General features: G+C 46.6%; 1 protein-coding gene across 1 annotated transcript in view; it reads right to left on the bottom strand.

Annotated features, from left to right (window-relative positions):
- The window catches only part of AATF (apoptosis antagonizing transcription factor), a 55,852-nt gene that overhangs the window by 33,315 nt on the left and 1,695 nt on the right, over positions 1 to 20,842 (bottom strand). Inside the window, exons 2-6 of the mRNA XM_086475225.1 lie at positions 19,940 to 20,128; positions 18,893 to 19,300; positions 18,064 to 18,201; positions 1,268 to 1,382; positions 734 to 932 (exon numbers count right to left, since the gene is read on the bottom strand). Coding sequence (XP_086331351.1) covers positions 734 to 932; positions 1,268 to 1,382; positions 18,064 to 18,201; positions 18,893 to 19,300; positions 19,940 to 20,128 — 1,049 coding nt within the window. The remainder of the gene's footprint in view (positions 1 to 733; positions 933 to 1,267; positions 1,383 to 18,063; positions 18,202 to 18,892; positions 19,301 to 19,939; positions 20,129 to 20,842) is intronic.

Here is a 20,842-nt window from a genome sequence, read left to right as displayed (position 1 = left end):
CAGAAAGCTTTTCCTCAAGGCAGCAGTGTTCCTCTATCTTTCCATGTCAGTGGATAAGCAGACAGCATTCCAAGAGGAGGGGGTTTGGGTTTCGTTGCAGGGATTTCTGCTAGGATTTTTTATTTGTTTCTCCCTCTCTCTCCCTTCCCAACCTGAGGCAACCTGACGCCTGGCTTAATAAAATGCCTCTGCTGTTCTGGTTCAGATGAACTTCTCAATGATTAATACTAACTCATAGACGTTAGGAGACCCTGGATCTTTGGGTGAAATGATTACCCGCTGTATTAAAGTGTACACTTCATGGACGAGGGGAGCCACAGAAGCCCCTAGTTCTGCTGGAAAACACAAACAGCTTGTTGATCAGCAACAGTGGCATTTTCATAGAGCCTACTTGCTGCCGGAGACTGGCTATGATGAGACGTCTGGCTGGGAGAACACCAATACTATCCAAGAGTTTCTCCCAAAACTTGGGAAACCATTTGCCCCTGACAAGTTTTCTCCTGCCCACCTGCTCAAAACAAGAGAGCAGCTTATGCCTTTGAAATCGGAGGGCTGAGCTTCTTTCCAAACTGCTTTAAGGATGGGGAAAAGTGTGTACCTGTGTATTTAATTCTTACTGCTGTAACTCTCGGCTTCACTTGCAAAATCCATGATATGAAACATTCACATCAACTTGTTCCACAAATCTCTGCTAAACAATAAGCGTGTCAGCACACACGAACAAAGCACTTGCCTTTCCCATTTTTCCAGATGCCAGCTTTGTCTTCTCATGCCACTTCTGCAGGACATTGTTCCGATATGTCCTGAAGTCAGCGTACCGCTTGGCTATGAATTCCGGATAGTCGTCCAACTTCAGCTTTCGTTTGGGAAGGCTCCTCCTCTTCTCCTTATCCACTTGCTCCTCATCGCTACTGCTAGGGATTTCATCATCGCTAGAACAAAAGCACGCAGACTAAACACCCTACACCTCTCTGAGACGAGACCCGTGAATTCTTGACGGCCCCTCCGCAGCCACCCATGCTTCTTCTACGCCATGGTGCTACTTATGGCAAAAGACCCACGGTTTAGCCCCTCCTCCATTATCAGAAAGATTACAAAACCCCCCACTGGCAGAAGGAATTCAAATGGTCATTTGTTCAGAGTGCCTGTCACCCAGATAGAGCAGCAAACAGCAGAGAGTGAGTAGAGTCAGAAAGGCTGTGCATTGTCCTGTTGGAGAGTCAGAGACTAAAGGATTCAGAAAGGTCTTGTCTTGTTTTGTAGTTACCTCTCAGGTTTTGACTGCTTTCCATCTACCAGATGCCTCGTGCCTGGGTATTGATAAAACAGCTCATCCTGAAGGTCCACTAATACTTTCAGCAACGCCTCCAGGGCTTTACAACCTGCAGAACAAGAGACACATGGGACAATTTCCCACTGAGCCTTGCTTCTGGCGAAGACTTAGCTTTGCAGTGCTTAGTTTCTCATCTTGAATCTGAATTTCTGCCACAGCTACTGCATGTCCCATGAGCTGTTTTTCTCTGATCAGAGATGTGGTTTTATCTTCAAACTGATTTATAGCTGTTAATGTCAAACACCACCACGCTGGGAAAGAGCACTTCTTCCCTAACAAGGGAGGAAAGGAGGCAGGACTGCCTTCTAAACATCTGCCTGGCTGCACTTCGGGAGTGCACTGATCTAATGTTTCACCAACAAACATCCAGACTGCAGAGCCTAAAGGATTAACATATCAAAGATGGGGGCCTACAGGAAAGATGGGGAGGGACTCTTTACCAGGGAGAGTAGTGACAGGACGAGGGGTGACAGTTTCAAACTGAAAGAGGGGAGATTTACATGAGATCTTAGGAAGAAATTCCTCGCTGTGAGGGTGGTGAGGGACTGGCCGTGGCTGCCCCCACCCTGGCAGTGCTCAAGGCCAGGCTGGATGGGGCTTGGAGCAACTTGCTCTACTGGGAGGTGTCCCTGCCCATGGCGGGGGGGGCTGGAACTGGATGCTCTTTAAGGTCCCTTGAAACCCCAAGCAGTCTGTGACTCTATAAGAAGCAAGTGCTGTGTGCAGAAGTGTCTGATGCCACACACGTACAACGACAAGATTTTCTGCTGACTCACTCGTTTCTCTCCTGTGTTAAGTTCTGCAGCAGAGGCCAGTTCCAGCCGAATAATATGAAGCAACACAAGGGAAAATGTACATATGTACATCCCACCTAAACCTGACCTCTGACTTCTCCTTCTTGCCCATAATGTGCACGGTATAGGGAGCAGACGGAGGGAAGGCAAGAAGAAAAAACAAACTCCTGCAGGGCTGTGACTACCGCTGGTTTCTATGCTGCTGTGCTCACCACGCAGGAGGTATAAGAAATTAGATTGTAAGTAAAATTAAATGTAGCAAGAGCTGATCTATGGAGGAAACTTAAACAATGACCTGGCAAGTTTAATGAGAAGATTCTGATCAGAAAAGCGGAACTGCAGGCCCAGAGATCCTTAGAAAGAGGGAAAATGAAGAAAAGATTGGGGTGGAGAGGTATACCAAATGATCAATACATGGTGTGAAGGTGAGTTTTACAGGGCTGAGTAGTTGCTTTCCAGGGTAGTTGCAGACACAAATCCTGACTGCAGATCTGATGCTGTGCATCCCAAGGCTTTCATAGCTGACAATTTTCCTGTATCTATGCAGACAGAGAGAAAACGATCTCTGTTCCAATGATCTTACGTTCTCCAAGGACACACGGTTGCAGGTGACCGTGGCAAGGGTTAACTGCACACTGTTGCAGCATCTGTTCTTTAAAAATTGTTCTTTTGTGACAACCAACAAGCCTCCCTGCAGAAGGCTCTGATCTAAAACAAGTGTATGTCTAGGCCTACACAAACTCGCCGTTTGTACATTGCTACACGTCAATCACAGGGTCAGCTCTTACAGGTAAAACAGCCAGCACCCTTCTATCCAAAAAACCTAAACTGAACTTTACACGGATTAGTTTATATTTACCCAACGCTGGTGTATTGCCTTCTGCTTTTACAAAGAGGCACCACAGAAAGGGGGGGAAAAATGGCACTGCTTGGAGGAGCGTAGCACACCACTTCAGGAGCTGTTTTCTTGCAGGATACCTCCATGCAGGCTTGGCTGCTGCCCTCCCCACACACCCAGAACAAACATCCTCACCGAGAGCTGTAACCCTGGCTGGCAGAGCACGGGGATTTGTCCGAAAGGCAGGAGGAGCACTGCAGTGGTGGGACGTTCCCCAGAGCTTCCCCTGGCACCTCCCCTGCCAGTTCGTCCACCGACATGAAGTCAGTGGGGCTGCTTTGCTTAACTCCCAAACCTCTTTCTTTTCTTTCTTTCTTTGTAGTTAGCGTAATGGAATGGGGAGAACTTTTCACCACTCAATTTTTTTTCTTTTTTTTTTTTTTTTAATGGAGGACACAGAGATCATGGATAGAGTGAACCGCAAATCTTCATCAACCAGACAGAGACAGCGTGCAAGCAGAAATCAACCCAGACATTCAGAGGTCTCAGTCTCCCGCACGTTACCACTGCCATACTGCTCAGTTGTCACCATCTTCAGATAAATTACGGCCTGACCTCAGTAACGGGAATGTCAAGGAGAAGATGTTTTTAAGACTTTTTTGTCGTAGATCAGCTGTTGGACTCATCCTCCCCCAGCCCATGGTTCACTATAGATACGTTCTGACAACACTTCTGTATAAACCTATTAACGGATTAGGTTTGCTGCGCTTGTAAAACAGTCGTGTGTTAGCATCAAAACAATTCCAAGAGACAAACAGACAAAAGCCCTTAAAAATGCATTTGTTGTACGTGTCTGCAGCTCAAGCCTGGCTTGCAAGAGGAAAGTGCCCCTACCCTAGCCTGAGTGCACAGCTTACAACAGCAAAATCTTTCCCACTGCCTGCCACACAGCTAAATGTCCCCAGAGCTTCCGAAACTGTTTATTTTCTACCCGCTGCCTATCCTCCAGCAGCAGTGCTAATGCACCCCAGGCGGCTTTGATCCTGTCAATTACGAGTGGAGTAGCACTCCAGCTCTTCTGGGGTATATCAGGGCCACGGCAAGCAGGCGAGGAATAAAGACAGGCTCCAGCTCCCCCAGGCTATGAGATACGGACCCCAACAGAAGTGGGCATGGGGAGCAATTTTATCTGGAGTGAAGGGGATGGAGAGGGCAGGGAAGACAATGACCGCGCGTCTAACCGGGTGGGAGGGCTAATTATTCCAGACAGTGGCTTCATCATGAGCCTCTTACAGCTGGGTAATTTCCGTGTTTTCAGTTCTTGTGTATTTAATAGCATTATTGGATGGCATTCTCATTGTTACTGTCGGGTGCTTAAGTGTGCTGTAAACTCAACTTCAGAAGCCAAGTGTCACCCTCGCCTGCCCTCCCCATTTCACATGTAATTCCAAAGGGACTGTTTTCTTCCCAGTTCCCTCTCCCTTCTAACGCCCACCTCCTCTTCCTTCTAACGCCCTCGTCTGCCTTTACACCGTCTGCTTTGGGGAAAAGGCCGAATCCATTTGTGAATGAAGGCAGCATAAAGCAAAAGCATTCCACAGGCGCAAACTGTGCCATGCTGAAAGCAAGCCGGACGCTTACCCTCCTGCTCTCCTACCCCTCCAGCACGTTTTTTTTAATGCTGAATCTTGTCCGAAACAGACAATTAAACAGAAGAGAGTCACAAACACGGAGCTTTCAAGCACGCCAGTACACAAAGGTAACCAACTCGCAGCTTTCACATGTGATAACCATCAGGTCTGTACCTCCTGCTCCCTCCTCTGCTCTGTTCACAGCACAAAGCCAGCAATACCTCTAAGAGCGCAGGCAATGTAGCAGGGGTCTCCCACTGCCCTGAGCTGTGCTAGGTCCTAGGCAGTCCCTCACGATTTTCAGTTTCCAAAGCTTTTGGGACCAAGCAGGTATCGACACTATGGCTTTCACAAGCACCACAAACTGGCCAAGGCTGAAACAATGCCGTTAAAGCTCTGTGACTGCCCTCCCACCACTCATTCACCAGCAGGAAGCTCCTGATGCCAGCGGCTTATTCCCAGACCCACTTACACTACCCCTGCCGTCGGCACCACTTCTGGGTGTTGCTCTCTTGTGTTTAGACAACCACCACTGCTTAAACGTCCCCAGCTGCCCCTTCCCGGCCCAGTGCACCAGGCAGTGGTCAGTGACCGCAGGCACGGCACTGCAGAAGCAGCTGGGAACTGCGGTGTGTAAAACTCTCCCGACCTGACTTTGCAGGCACAGCCTACCGCCCCAGTTAACCCCAGTCTGTGCCTCTCCCACCTCCTCTCTCCCACTCTCCGCTGGTAGCTTGGCTGCATCTCTCTCATAATCTGCACTGCAATGTGCTGGGGTAAATATCCCACCTTCTATCGACATCAGTGTCACAACTGACACCTTTAATATTGGGCCATACATCACCAGTGAGACAAATCTCAAAACTGTCTCCATCAGGAGTTACTTCTGCTTGTCCAGCCTGCGTTTTTTGAGGACAGGTGGCTCAGCACTGCCTTAAAAACAAAAGAAGCTGGATCCCTTTATGGCATTTCAGCACAAGCAACTGAAATCCCCAAAACAACAACTCATATTCTGTGTGTAGGAGAGGCCGACTAAGCCCAGGACAACATGCAACCCTTCCTTCCATCAAACCTTTTCTAAATCTGCCCTTTGGGAAAGAAAAAAGGATGCTGAGGGGGATCCATCTGCAGCTGCTCCACGAACATAGCAAACGTGGTTTGAATATAACTTCCAGCTTAAACGGGACTCAGAGTGTCTGTGGTGAGACACTAACTTGTAAGAGTCACTTTTAAGAGTCCATGGGAGCCCCTTTGTTTTATGTACAGGAGTGAAAAAGTTGTTCCAGATCCAGCAGACAGCATATCAATCCACCAAGAAAGCTGGGAGCCAGTATCAGTAAATCAAAGTGTGCCTTTCTGTTAATACTCTCTCATACGTTCTCATTTTATACATCCCTTCACCCAGCCAGAAAGCAGCCCTGGAGTATTTAGCTCCATTCAGGGATAGCACTGCCATGTATCAAAGTGTCAGGAGACCCACCCGAAACGAAATCTGTCCTACTGCTCTCAAACCACAAAAATCAATGTGGTCAATGCCAGTGGTTACGGACAAACTGGCTCTGCTGCTGGCATCCCCCTCCGCGCGGGGTGGCTGCTGGCTGCGGGGTACCGACCCCCCCCCAGGCGCTCCCCCGCCAGCCCTCTCCGCAGGCAGAGGGCAGCCGTGCCTCCGTGGCGGCTGAAACCCAAGCGCTTGCAGCAGGCACGATGGCTTCTGGGCTCGCCCGTCGCTGCCAGTTCAACGATTCTCCAGCTTCCTGCACAGGCAAGTATCCGCGCTCCTTTCCATGACCTCTAAAAAGGGGGTCTCATTTCATCCTCCCGAGCAGCTGCAGAGAGCAGCAGCTGGTGCGGAGCAGCAGGGAGCGGCCTCACGCAGAGACATTTCAAGGCGATGGAAAAAAGCCGGTGCCTCAAGGCCAGGCTTTCAAAGGTATTCACAGAGAGCCAACCAGTGGGATTCCCAAAACTGCTCCACCAGGCAAGCTCCTCCCCGCCTGACCCTGGTGCATCCATCCAGAGGATTCAGAGTACGACCGTCAGGGACAGAATCCTAAAAATTGGGGTGAAACTCCCAGGATTCTCCCTCCATCGCTGTATGTCCGTGGCACCTCGCAGGGCGCGATGGGGCACTGCCGTGGCAGTGCTTCCCTACGGAGCGGCGCCCGCCGGCTACCGTGTACACACACCCCACGGCAACACCAACAGGACCATCGTTGTCGTGATGTGCCAGCACGAAACACCGCACCCACAGGAGACACGGCTGAAATTCAAAGCCCACGCCAAAGCTGGAAATTAACTACTTTTTCCCCTCAATTAACGCTGAGGATCTGGCATCACAGGAATATCATCGGCATGCAAGCTTTTAATTTTCCAAGTGCCTCCACAGGCTGCATGGAGTGCTCACGCAGAAAAGCTGGAACGAGGCTGGTGTTTGAACCACGGTACGCAGAGCAAAAGCTGAGCTGCCAAACACCGGGAGAGCTCCCTCTGCCACCGCGGAGAGCCACCGTGTCGCCACCGCAGGGAACAGGCGCGGTGCCCAGCGCACTGGTCACGTTACGCGAATAAAAAGGAGCAGAGGAATCAGACCTCTTTTATTTTAATAGCTGCACATAATTAAAAGTATCTTTATCAGGTACATGCATTTATCCCAGCATTCAGATGAAGAGGGGAAATTTTCACTCCTTTCAAACGGCTGCGGGACAGGAGTTAAACTACAGGTCAAAATGGCACTCAATACGCTGGCCTGAGAACAATACTTCTCATTCAAATCCACAAGCCAGCCACTTGCACTAGTCATCCCCAGCAATTAATCCCCCACGAAACACGTTTGATTAAATCTTTTCAAGCAAATCCTTTGCTTTGCTTTTGTTAGTTCACTTCTTGTCAACATCTATTAAAATATGCCTTTAATTCTCCCACAATCTTAAAAAACACCGATTCCACTGTCTTCAACTTTAATCAACTGTATGGCCGGCATTTTTCATTTCATAATAATGTGCTGTTTGGAATTCAAGAGGCAGGCTCAACATCAATCATTCGGCAAGAATTTTTCCACTGCAATAAATATGCAAATGAGGAAAGCCAGTCAGTCGTATTTCAGGCCCGACTTGCTAGTGTTTTAAAAAAGACACAAATTTATTAATTGCCGTTGGCCAGCGGAATCCTATTACTTTGGGCATTGATTACAAAGCTGTGTGAGTGATTATTGTGCAACTCGCAGGCTATCCAGGCATGAGGAAAAATTATTAAAGCAAGGCAGAGATTATCAACTCAGAATAACAATAAGCCTTAACATTTTAGGCCTCTAACTTCCTCAACAAAGAATTACGCCAGAGCTCCAGTGTATCATAATTCTGAAGTCTGTCAGTATTACTTTTGGAGCTTGCTCTATATTCCCAACAGCAGAGCAACGTTACAAGCCAGGAAAAGGCGGAGGGAATTCCTCCAGGTATCACATCTTAAACATGGGGCTTTGGACAGCAGCTTCTCTGTAATTCCCGCTGCGTAACTAACTGTAGGAGGAACAACATGGTGCAGGCAGGACTTTCGCTGGCTTCAGATATGCACCCCTGTACGTCCTGGTGCCAAGAGGGCACAGGAATTAAAGGGTACTGGTAAGGGTTAAGGCAGAAGCTACGAGAGTTTCTCACAGACTTCAGCTGAATCCTAGCACAAAGCACCTGTAAATCTGTCCAGGTTATTTTAGGAACTTACGGGAGTAACATTCCTTTCACACTTCCCCAAACACCGTGTTTGTGGAATTTTATCAAACGATAGTAGGGAAAAAAAGCCGATTTTCTGCTGATTGCAATAAAGAGATCTGCTCCATAGCGAAGGCCCAATTTGCTGGTTCCATTGGAATGCAAATGATGCAAAAGCCTTTGCAGAGGGGAAAATTGTATTCCTCCAGCACAAAGGAGCCAATGCCGCAGACCCCTTTCACAGGAGCAGTTCAGCTGACTCCCAAAGAGTTACAGAACGGACTCAATTTAGCCCTTTCACTCTAATATTACTGCATTTGACAGTAAGGACAACAGGATCAGACATAGATGAGTTTGCTAGAAGTAAAGAAAATAACTAGATGCAACAACAGAATAAAAGGCTCGGTATTCAAGGATTTTATTAGTGGGGACTGGGGGAGGGGGAAAGCTGAGAAGGGAGAGAAAGAGAAACAGTTCCATGAAGTTCACGCTCTGCTGATTCGCCTCAACCATCATCTTTTGATATCAGCCCAAACCAGGGAGTGGACGGGGCTTGTAAAAATGAGATTTATAAAAACTGATGTTTTACATTACTGTAAAGGTAAAGAGGCTGACAGCATGCATTCCCGTCTCTGCCAGGCAGGAATCCCCAAGTACATATGCAAGAATGAGAAAGGAAGAGGAAATGTGAAATTTCATAGTTATCTAGACATTAAGGCCAGAAGGGAACATTAGCCCATCTAGACTGACCTCCCCATATAACACCAGGCCATTAATTACATTTATCATGACAAGCACTGAGTTTCCATCTCAAGGTAACCAATTGCCAATTAATCCGAGTTAGCTGACATTTGCACACGCTTGTCCGGACGCTTCGCGAGCCTTTGTCTCCTGGCATCTTGTTTGTGGAGCGTACAGGCTAACATGCACGGGCATTTAGCTAAACTCAGTTTAATTAGCTATTAATTATCTCGGGAAACTTACGTGTACGTAAACCTATTTGATGTGTTCAAGGTGTGGTGTAATCCCACCGTCCAGAGTTCGGGTCTCTCAGGTCAACAACGACAGACTCCCCGAGCATTCTCACACTAGAATTTAAGACAGCTGTAAAATAAACCTGAAACGCCAACGGTGTCCAACACATATGGTTAGGGAGATAACCTATAAAATGGGAGCATTTCGATTTTACCACATCTATACAAGAGAAGTGGACAAAAATTCCACTCAAAAAGACTCCATACCACAAGCTAAAAGCCTTGGCACTCAGTGAGGAAGGGCAAGGGTTGTTGTGGGGTTTTTTTTTCTCCAGAAAAAAAAAGCCCAAAATTGCGTGTTAAATAAATATCCTGCACTTCTCCACTACCTCCCACGCAGAACTTCTGAACAATTCAGAGACAGGAATGACAAGTCACAAAATGCTTTTCCTGGTACCTCGCACAGCCCAAATTCTGCACATGCACAAAACATCACCCCCCGCCATCACCCAACTACACAGGCACACAAACAACAACAGAGCTCCAAAACCGAGACCTGCGCCTTTGTCTGAAGCATCTCTCGTCATATCTCTTCCCTCTCACTCACTGGCACACATGCACAATGGCCACCCAGGAGCCCGGGAGCTTGTCATCCCTACTGACCCCACTTCTCACCAAAAGCTCTCCACAGATCATTACAACAAAATTCACAAAAAAAAAGGGCTGATTCATTCATTTATTTTAGTCGAGAGAAAAGTCTTCATTAATGTCAACAGGGTTTGGCTCAGTCCCAAAACCAGTTGAACAGATTCTTCATTAGATCAGAGAGGAAAGGTGAAATTTGGGGACACCTGCATCCACATCCATTTAAATCAAATTCAACCCTGCACGAATTGACGAGCACGATGTTTTTTGTATTCATAAAGTGTCTAGACTAATACAATTCAATTAAAATGAACTACCAGTTTTAAGTGGGCTAGATCTGATCACAATAATTTACACTCGGGCTTGAAACCCAGTTCTGCTGTCACACATTTGTGCAGGCTCCCAGTAAAATCTTCAAAGCAAGAATATATTTAAGTCCATGATCTTGCCTAGCACCAATTAATCCTGTAACTGCTCTATGCCTCTGGAAACTGTGTAATCTGCCTGTGCCTCAGTTCCTCCCCCACTCCCCTGTGACACCCACCCTGCTCTGTATTAATGCATTATCATCTCCAGAGGTACATACGGATACGTTTGAGTTCTAAAAGTGATCCACGAGTAAAGATGATAACAAAATTACGAGCGAATTATCGGCAGCTGATTCCTCCAGGCCGCTCCGAAAAATCCCGAGCCCGTGTCACTAACACCCATTTCACCCGACAGCTTTTCTCTAACCAGATGCATAAAACGACAAGGTGGCGCAGGCGAGGAGCGAGGCAGAGGGTGAGCCCAGCAGACGGAGCACAACCGGAGCGGCGGACGCCTCGCCAGACACATCCTCTCTTACAGGTAGCGGAACGGGTTCTCCGGTACCTAAACCAGACCTGATCTCACCCAAAGTTAGTCAACGCTTAAGCGGCTTCTTCGATATGACCTACCTGGATGTTGCACAGAATGTAATTTATTTTAAAGACCAGGAGTAATGGGACCCAGAAAAAATCCTCTACTAAAAGACGCTGAGAACGTACAAACGACCACACACTAAACAGATACTAAACAGAATCTTTCCCGCCGCCTTGAGTCCCTCTTCAGCGAAATATTACAGAACCAACCCAGAAGAAAAATAAAGGTGTTCAGTGTGGAGCACTCACACAGAAACATTTAATATGCAAGGATGTAAAACCAGAAAACACGAGGCACCTTTGGAGGTCTCCTGCTGGCAATGAATGTAAGAGGCATTCTTAATCACCTCCTTAAGAGGCCTTGTCCCCAAACGTGCTGTTTAGTCACCAGCCACAGATATTTGTCACGGGAGCAGTTAACCAACCTGGCGTACCGAGAGCCCAGTTCAGGCAATTATTATAAAGGTCCACCTAGCTCCAGGTGGAAGCACAGGCCTTTACCAGCACATTTGCCACAAATGCACCTATTTCCACCCCAGAAACAGGTACTTCTGGGTCAGTCAAAGCGTTTGGACTGGACTGCACGCTTTAGGAACAAAATAGGTCAACACCTCCTTCGTTCCCCAGAAGGCACCGAACACCCAGCCTTGTGCAGCCTTGGCCAGTCCTGCAAAGGTTTCTAAGTGCTCCGTTCAGCTCCGCTTTTCAATAAAACATCATTAAAGATCAACCATTGGCAAGCTGCACCTGAGACACAGAACACCTTAATTACGAATGTGTAATGTAAGTTATCCAGCAACTGACTCTGAGATGAAGAAACTGGCTACAGTAAGATTACGAACAGTGAGTTGCTTCCTGCAAACTTTACATGTAGTTCACGCTCATTTCCCTTGTTTCATCTCTCCACGTCTGTCTTTTGAATAGTTTCTTCACACACCCCATTTAAAACACACGTTGAAGGACGCAAAAGGTGGACATGCTCTATACTCTGCAGTCCAAACTCAGCGTGGAGAAGGAAAGGCAGGACTGGGAACCACTGCAGGCAGCAACCGCCACTTCCCACTTCATGGTGTAATTGCACCCCTAGAGCGGCCAGGCAGAAACGCACCACCCGTAACGCCACACAGGCTGCCCGAGCACTGCTGGTGGGGTACAAAAAGGCTCCATCATCACATTTAACTTACTCCCAAGAGGCAAACCACACTACTCAGCCATCCTTGGGCCCGGAGCAGCGTGCTCGCAGGGTGATCAAGGTCACGCGTTGCAGCGGTGCTGCTCAGCCAGCTCCGCTAACCGCAGCTCTCTTCAACACCCCGTCTCCCATACAAGCTTATCTCTTTGTCTGGATGAGCCCACCACAGCAATTCTTCCGGAGGGATTTCAACAGGGATACTATGGAAATGCTGAATGATGGGGGAAAGAAGGGTTCTTCTGGATAACGCACCCTCGTTGAATGCAGGAACCGCATCCTGTGCATGGATGCAACACCACTAGCTCACGGCCACAGAGAACGTCCATGGAGGGATCACCTGGAGTAACACCACAGTGACCAGGAAAATAAGATATAGTTGACTACAGAGAACAGAAATTAAAGTTCAAACGTCACCGTGCCTTGAGAAAAGATGCACCAATTTCAGCCGAATTTCAGGAGCTGTATACAATCTGGCATCCGTTAGCAGCACCCAAGGCACGGTGCTGAAAAGTTCAGGCCGCTGCCAGGCAGAGCTCACTGCTGCTGCTCCATGAAAACATTAATAACCCAGGCAGGTGTGGGGATAATGGCCTTGCACGCACATGGAGCATTTAATTTCATTTTTTTATCTCGTTCACTTCATTCAGGTTTGTTTTCTTATTGATCACAAACCTCTGTGTAACTTCCCCATAGCTCTGCACCAACAGTTCATATTTGTTGTCCCCACCTTTGTGCCTTCAGTGAGCAAATCCATTCTTACAGACCCTGCATGTCTGTCTTTCACCAAAACCAGTATTTTCTCCAAAACAACTTATCTGGAGCTTATGCTGAAGAATAGAAATGTGGGATTCTGGTATTTCCTCTTAATCCACTGACAGATGGAGTCAAAGCAAAAAAAACCTGACAAAAATTCAGCCAGTAGTTTACATTTCAGGGACCTACTGAACTCTTGGAAAGTGAAAGCATACACATATGAAAACACACACATCTACTCCTCCGTTTAAAGTCTTGCAATTTCCATCAGTGTCTTGCCTTCTGCAAGATCCCTTACCTGTGTTTATGTCTGTTTTTAACTCCTCATCTCACCAACCAAAAACTGAAAATAACACATAATACCATTCAAAAGCTAGAATTCCCAGCTCTTTTTGTGGAGCATAAAGTACTAGTCACTGAAACGTTCCCAGCTTAGCATTTTTAACCAGAATTATAAAGAGAAAGTAATTAAAGTAGTAAGAACAGAGCTACTTGACTGTATTGGGAAGCCCAGGGCACATAAACCACCACCTTCTAGCCCTTGTCCACTGAGAGATACAATTTCTTAAAGCTCTTGTTGCCTCCCTGCCCCCAGTTCACAGTGGTTTTTTTTGTCACTGAATCAAGATTTAACATAACAAGCCCCAAACCCAGGAACTGTTTAATTCCTGACACTGAATGTGGCTTCTCTAATGTTGCTTCCACCTCTTACTTGGCTCTTTCTTGCCCTTGAGGTAATTTCTGGTGACATTTCCGTGAGATCCACTTCTAACCTTCCTCCCCCTTGAAAACATACACAGAAATATGAATGGCAGGCATGCAATCTGTGCAGAGACACAGCACAGAAACTTGCACCTTGCACTCTTTTTCTATGTAAATAATGCAAGGATCCTGCGGGAACATGCCAGGGATTGGAATTTTTAATTAATGGGTCTCTTTAATGTGCAAATCAGGAGCAGATTGCAAATTCTGACTTGCATTGATTATGAAAAACATTAATTGAACGTGCAAGACCCCAAACAGAGGCAACATCTCAAGCCCTGGACTAGACTGGAAGATACGGTGCGAGAGAATACAAATATATCTTGGAGAAACAGACCACTCCAGGCAGCAGCACCTCCGGAACGTGAGCTGCGGGAGTTCACGTGTGCAGTGCATTAAACGTTCAACATTTGCACTGCATTCAGAGCGCAGCCACTGCCATTTCAGTATTAAAACCCACAGACTTTCTCCATGGATGCAAAACGGGAATAAACATGAGCTCCATGACCACAGTTTGGTCTCCAATTTGTATGTAAAAAGGGTGACAGAAAAAAAAAAAAAAAAAAATCTGGAATATAATTAAAGATTAAAAAAAAAAAAAGGGGGAGGAAAGAAAAAGTAAGACAGTGCAAACAAAGCAATGCTGTCTCTTTAAACAGAAATTCATCCTATATAAATTATGGCCATAAACTTTTCCTGCAGTGCAGCCTAATTAATTCTTGTTCTATACACAAAGGGAAATGCTGGGTGACAAATGGGTGTGAAGCCTGAAAGCTGCCAGGTCTGCAAAACATTTTCTACTTCAATTTATAAGCAATTTTGCAGTAAATCATCCACCAGAACCTGAGATCTCAGGAATCCAAGACTGTCCAAAGCACGTTGTATCATTTTTTTAAAAAAAATTATTTCATAAAAGGTTACAAAAATAATAAATTAAACACTTGAGGGTTTTGTAACCTCCAATCTCAAAATCTGGAAACCAAGCATGACCTTACCATTTTCACTCAGATCTGGCTTTAAAACGGCAAATGTACAGAGCATTGCTGCCTGCTCTTTAACACAATTACACTCAAACCCTCGGGGAATTTCACCACCACCACTACCTGCACAGAGGGGTGTCACCAGTGGGAGACACCAGTACATAAGGGACCATTTTCCATTTCAAAAAGTTCATCCTTGCTGTGAGCACGGAGCAGAAATTTCATAAGCAATGGACGGAACTGGGATAAATTACTGAGAGCATTCTGGGGCAGCTTTCAGAGATGCCAGGGACTTGTCCAGGACCTCAGAGCGAGCTGGTTGCTGAGACCTCTCTGCCCCCCTGCATTCAGCAGGCTACAGTGTACACCGAGCATCTGGATATTTGGCACCAACTGCTTTGTGCAACTCGAACACCAAATCATTTCCTCCTATTCAATGAAGGTGATGAAAGTAGGCCAAATCTATTCTGTGGATTTGGAAAGAAGTGCTGAGGCTTCCCTGAAAGGAAAGCATCATCCAGTCCAAAACAGTGTCAATGTCATGATTATCCCAAATCCTGTCCAAGACTGAAGCACATCATGTAAAATGGAACCACCTCAACATTCAGTATTTACAAAGCCCTGTCTCCCACCGACCTTTAAACTTTAGCATGCACAATTCTTGTAATTTTTCCTGTCTGGGGAATAGGATCCTACCCACAAGCTGGTGATACAACTGGGATGAGTCCAGAAATGTTTACCCAGCCTACCACATCACCATTCAGAATCGAGGAGAAAAGTTTACTCTTATAGAAGCCACTAAACCACTTGATCAGCTAAAAATCAGGACTTGTATTGGAAGCTGATTTATAATAAGTGAGATTTTTTTTTTTCCCCTTCATAAATCAAGGTCCCTCAATGCATGAAAGAACTTTAAATATATTACCACGTGTATTTTCAGAAAGGGCTGAGTTTCACCTCCTGAACTGAGAGGTCACAGCCCTGTTATCCAGGCAAAAGCTCCATCTACGAAGACATTACACAGCTCAGACTGCCCATGGGGTAAAGCTCTAGCTGTTGATTAGACATGAATCCCTCTCCCAGGGCCCAACACAGCAAAGCGAGAGAGAAATGGGTCTTTGCCAAGTCACACCAACTACGTCCCTAGTCTTTCGTAAGATCTTCACGCTAAAGTCCACTCCTTATTTCATGCTTGGCACTTTGTGACTTCTGGAAGGAGCATCTTTGCAGGGCAGTGAAAGACAGCTGCACTGGGCAACAGCGTAGCTCATCAAAAATTACTGCTCATTGTAACTACTTTACAATTACAGATCATATTTTTAAAAATTAGAAATTAAAAAAAAAAAGCAATACAACTTTGGTCCCTTAGAGAACAGCGGAAAACACCAACCAAGCGTAGCAGTAGCAGAACGTTCCCAAATCCACTGCTTCCCGCCTGTCAGCCCGAACGCCTCCTCTGCCAACCTTGCCCACCTCACTCCAGCTTTTTTTTCTTGCTGTCTGAAATCCAGCCCACCAACCCCGGCTACCAGGAACATCCCAGTGCACTGCTGCCACTTTCCTGCCCAGGTTATGAGAAGGGGGTGGCGAGGGAATCACTGAGCAGTTATTTACAGTGGATTTTCCTTTAGTGTTCGGGACAACCGAAAGATCAGCCTCCCTGCCGTACGATGTACAGTATTATACTCCACGTTCCTGGACGTATTTTGCTTATGGGAAATATCAAAATGTCAACCATTGTTTCTGTTAAAGGTCTTTAATGATACTGCATTTTAGACCCGTAATGAAACATGGTGCTCGGTGCAGTTTGTAATGCATCTCATTAAATACATTAATAACATGTATTTCACTGAAAGGTCAGCTTAGTATTGTTAGGAGTCCGCCTTTTTTCCCTTAATCACTTCGTTTAAAGCAGCAGAGCTAACTTTAAAATATGAAGTATCTCACCTGCTGTACCTCCAGATAAGCTGATTAGCTACCACGGTCAGATCAGGCATAAGCCGTAAGACGACAGCCAAACTTGGCGTAGGGGCAAGATTCAGGGTCAAGTTTGATGATGGTGAAAGTTCCTAACACAGTTTTAAGATGGTTTGTGCCAGTCCAGGCCCAAATTCCTCAGTGCACAGGTATCGCTACAGCATGTCCAAACTGGCACACGGCGTGGCAGGATGGATACACCACCACAGCAAAGCAGACGGTTCAGAGGGTGTCTCTGATGCTCAGCCCAAAAGGCTGCAGACACCACTCCGGTGCTTCCTCCCGAGTGGGTCACAGGAGGGGGCTTCTCGGGATCCTCCATGGCTGCTCACCTACAGAGCTGAAACGTTCTGGCAAGTGAGCACTACCTCAAGACTGGGAAAGAAGAAAGGGAAGTGCAAGGGATAACCAACCGGGCAAGCTTTCCAATGCTACTGGGCTTATCTTTATTATTCAAAACCACTGGCAGAATATCCTATGAAGTTCATTAACTTCTGATTGGTGGGATTAGAAAAAAAAGAACAATCTGTGTATAAACATTGTCACCCATGTGGTTTTTGACAGAAGACAACAAACATGGCAGGGAGAAATGGACACTAACTGATACTTGCAGTAGTTTGTATTTATTCTTAAGGACAACACACCAGACATTTTATCTCCCTGTGCATTTACCTTAGGGCCAGTAAAAAAAGTGTCCAACTCCAAAAATGAAATAGCTCCACAACACACTGAAGTGAAGTACTTTGCCCTTATCAACTGGAGCGTGCACATTATATTTGCCTTACTGGAGAATCTACTACAAATCTCATCAGATCAGCATCACTAATAGTGATCCCAAGAAATAAACAGACGAAGCAGCTCCAAGCTGAAAAGATATTCGCTGCTGACTTAACAGCACAGGCCCTCTCCTTTGGGCTACGTTACTCCTGGTTAGGGCAAACCTTTGCACCCACTGACCCAGCACAAAATCGGTACCGCGCGGTGTCTGGACACAGCAGCGGGCCAACTCTGCGCCAAACAGCAACAACCAAACCAATGATTCCTAAGATCCAGCATGAAACTTAAATTTCATAAGCAAACTTCAATCCTCACATGAACTGGAAATAGCGGCAGGACCTGCTGGGGGTGCCCCTCCCTGGAGGTGTCCAAGGCCAGGCTGGATGGGGCTTGGAGCAACTTGCTCTAACTGGGAGGTGTCCCGGCCCCTGGTGGGGGGTTGGAACGAGATGGTCTTTAAGGTCCCTTCCAACCCAAACCAGTCCGTGATTCCCTGATTCTTTGACCTGAGCTGAGGCTTTCCAACGTTAGGTAAGTGACAACAGGCCACCAGCAGAGATCCACCAGGCATATACAGACATGGGTGACAGCAGACATTTTCTTTGCCTGGGGTAGGAAACACTTTTTGGTTTCTGTTTGCACGGTACCTAATTATGATGAAGGCAACACAAACCAACAGCTAATCCTACAGACACGCAACTCAAAGCCCTGAATTTCCCATGAACACTTCCACACACAGGCAAAACACAATAGCTGCAGCAGATTCCACCCAAAATAGAAAGACTGAAGAATTCTTACAGTTCTCGACAGCATTGTCAAATTCTTGTCCACCTTCCTTTCTGAATGTTGGGTAAGTATCTGGCTGTGGAAGCCGGTTGACTGTTAGGAGTGCCTTCTGCATCTTGATTCTCCCTTCCAACAGTTGATCCCACAGAGCTTCATAACAAAGAGAAAATACAACAATTACTTAGCAAGCTAAAGCACTCGCTCCTTGCGAAGGAGCTGTTGACATAACAGCACAACAAGCCCTCTCCTTTGGGCTACATTACTCGTGGTTAGGGCAAATCTCTGCCTGCACTGACCCAGCACAAAATCGGTACCATACGGTGTCTCTGGACAAAGCAGCACCTCATCCTACGACCCTGACTGCAATTCTGTGACCCACAAAAAAAAAAAATCACCCCTTTGCTTTACTGTTATCACCCCTTTGCTTTACTGTTTAAAAGGACATTCTGCAAATGTAAGTTTGATACTTTAACAGGCCAGATAGGAAGAAACTGCACTGGGCATTGCATTTTGAAAAGAAACAGAAGCGACACCAGCATCGCTGCACAGCACTACCGGTGTAAGGAGTCCCCATCCCCACCAACAGACAAGTATATTCAGTGGTGGTTCAGTTAAGCCAGTGGATAAATACACTTCAGGACACAAGATTTTGTACCAGCAGCGACACCAGCCTGCGCGGCAGCTTTGGCAGAACATTTGCAAACCACCGGGGCTGCTGCAGCACGCACGTGCAGTGTGCTAACAGCACGTCAACGTGCTGAAGGGGCTCCTAACGTGGCCAGTTTCTGTAGCGTCAGCAAGGTGAAAGTCTTGGCAAAAAACAAAGCAAACATGCACAAACCTAGCTGGTTCTTCACAGCTTTTCCTTTTTCTACTTCTTCAGCCTCTCGTCCTTTTGAGAACATCATCATGCCCCCATCATCTTCGCTGTCTTTGGTCTCCTTTATATCGTCGTGGTTTTCACTCCCAAATTCCTCCCCATCACTTCCTTCTTCCATGCTGGCATCATCTTCATCTTCCCCCTCACTGCTTCCTACATCATCCATCCCCTCTGTAAATTTCTCCAAGTCTGTGATATTCTGGAAACTGAACTTCGGTGCCTTGGCCTTGACAGACGGAGCTGTCTCCTCATCGTCTTCCCAGTCATCCTCCTGGTCGCTGCTGGGCTTCTCCTTTGTTTTAGTGCCTGAGCTGCCCTCGTCTTCTGAATCTTCACTGCCACTGTACCATTCATCTAATGCTTCCTCAGCTAACAATTGAAAGAGAAAAAAATTATTTACTTCCCAGCAGAAGGTGCCACTTTGCAGTATGCAGCACCAAGAGCTACAGGTTTGGGCTACGAGCGCCGAACTCCGTTTTACCTGTGTATGATACTACCCTTTGTTTTGGCTAAACCATGGAAACACAACGCCATAGTCACAAAAAGTTCTCAGCTCCCATTCTCTGCAGCAACAATTAGCAGATCCATGGCTTAGCTCTCCCATGGAACAATGACATGACAAGCAAACAAGGTGGTCAGAACCTGCTATATGCGTTTTTAAAATGAGAGTCTGTATATACCTGCGGTCCCTGAGCTATATTGCTTTAAAAATGGGGGCTGTTACTTTCCCTCCACACGATGTTCAAGCAGTGCACTGAACCTCACCTTACACTTGGCCACACTCTTTCCTCAATCTGTAGAAGTGAGCTCCTCTTTGGGATTTCCCCTTCCCTCAGGCCAAATTTCAGGAAGGCCCTTTAGATCTCCACCTTAACTGTACCCGTTTATTGCCCTGTAACAGGGACCTGAAGTTCGTCACCTCAGTTCAGACAGCACTAGCTCAGCTAACATGCTAACATCAAACCTTGAGTAGCCTAGTGAAAAGGGGAAAGAAATGAGATTTCTTACCAGATCCTTCTTCAGACAGAGCATCTCCCCAGAGTTCTTCTTGCAAGGCTTTGCGAGATGTAGCTTTTCCACTGTACCTTTTATCAGCTTCCAAGAGAGAGGCTGAAGCTCTTTTTCGTATATTACCAACAGGGAAAATGTCATCTGCAGTTTCATCCTCAAATTTGTCAATCACTTTAGCAACTGTAGCTGTGGGGGAAAAAAAAAAAGGAGGGAGGGATGTCTAAACCGAACTGAATTTCAGACTAGAAGAACGAGCTGCAGGAAGGAGCCACGGAAAACTCCTCATGCTCTACAAATAAAAATATACTGCAAAGGTGAGCGGGGTGGAAACATGGCCCCACGTGAGAGTGGCTTTTGGGCTTTGAGAGGGAGCAAGGCTCTTCCCTGCCTGGGGAAGGAAAGCCAGCACACTAATTTTCTGCAAAGGGGGAAAGGTTGCTGGGGAATCAAAGGCCGAGAAAAAGCCTCAAAGCTGGGTTTTGTGTACCTCGGCACCAGCCCTGCCTAGAAACTACTGAGGGCTAGAAGAAGAGATGAGACAGCTCCAAGGGTACTGCTCAGAAAACATCCTGTGACTTCTCTGCAGCCAGAGGTGTTCTCCCGCCTGCCAAGGTAACCTTTGCAGGAGGAAGGGAGATGTTACACGAACTGACCAATTCCAACCCCCTCTCAGTACTCTGGACTTCTCCACGTACAGGTTTGGCAGCACAGGGCTCACCCGCAACGCCGAGATGAACGTCGGTTAACGAACGCCAAAAATCCTGCTGAATTCTTTTTTCTTTTTGAATGAACACTGCCTACAGTCACCATTTCTTCCCTTCAGATGCACTTTGGCCTCTTGCTGTACACATTGTACCACATAAATACATAAACATTTTAGAATGGCTAAACAGAGAAAAT

The sequence above is a fragment of the Leptosomus discolor genome, chromosome 18, assembly GCF_034619465.1.
Source record: "Leptosomus discolor isolate bLepDis1 chromosome 18, bLepDis1.hap2, whole genome shotgun sequence".
In the NCBI taxonomy this organism is placed as follows: Eukaryota; Metazoa; Chordata; class Aves; order Leptosomiformes; family Leptosomidae; genus Leptosomus; species Leptosomus discolor.
The sequence above is the reverse complement of the archived record's forward strand: the minus strand, read 5'-3'. Positions and strand labels throughout refer to the sequence as shown.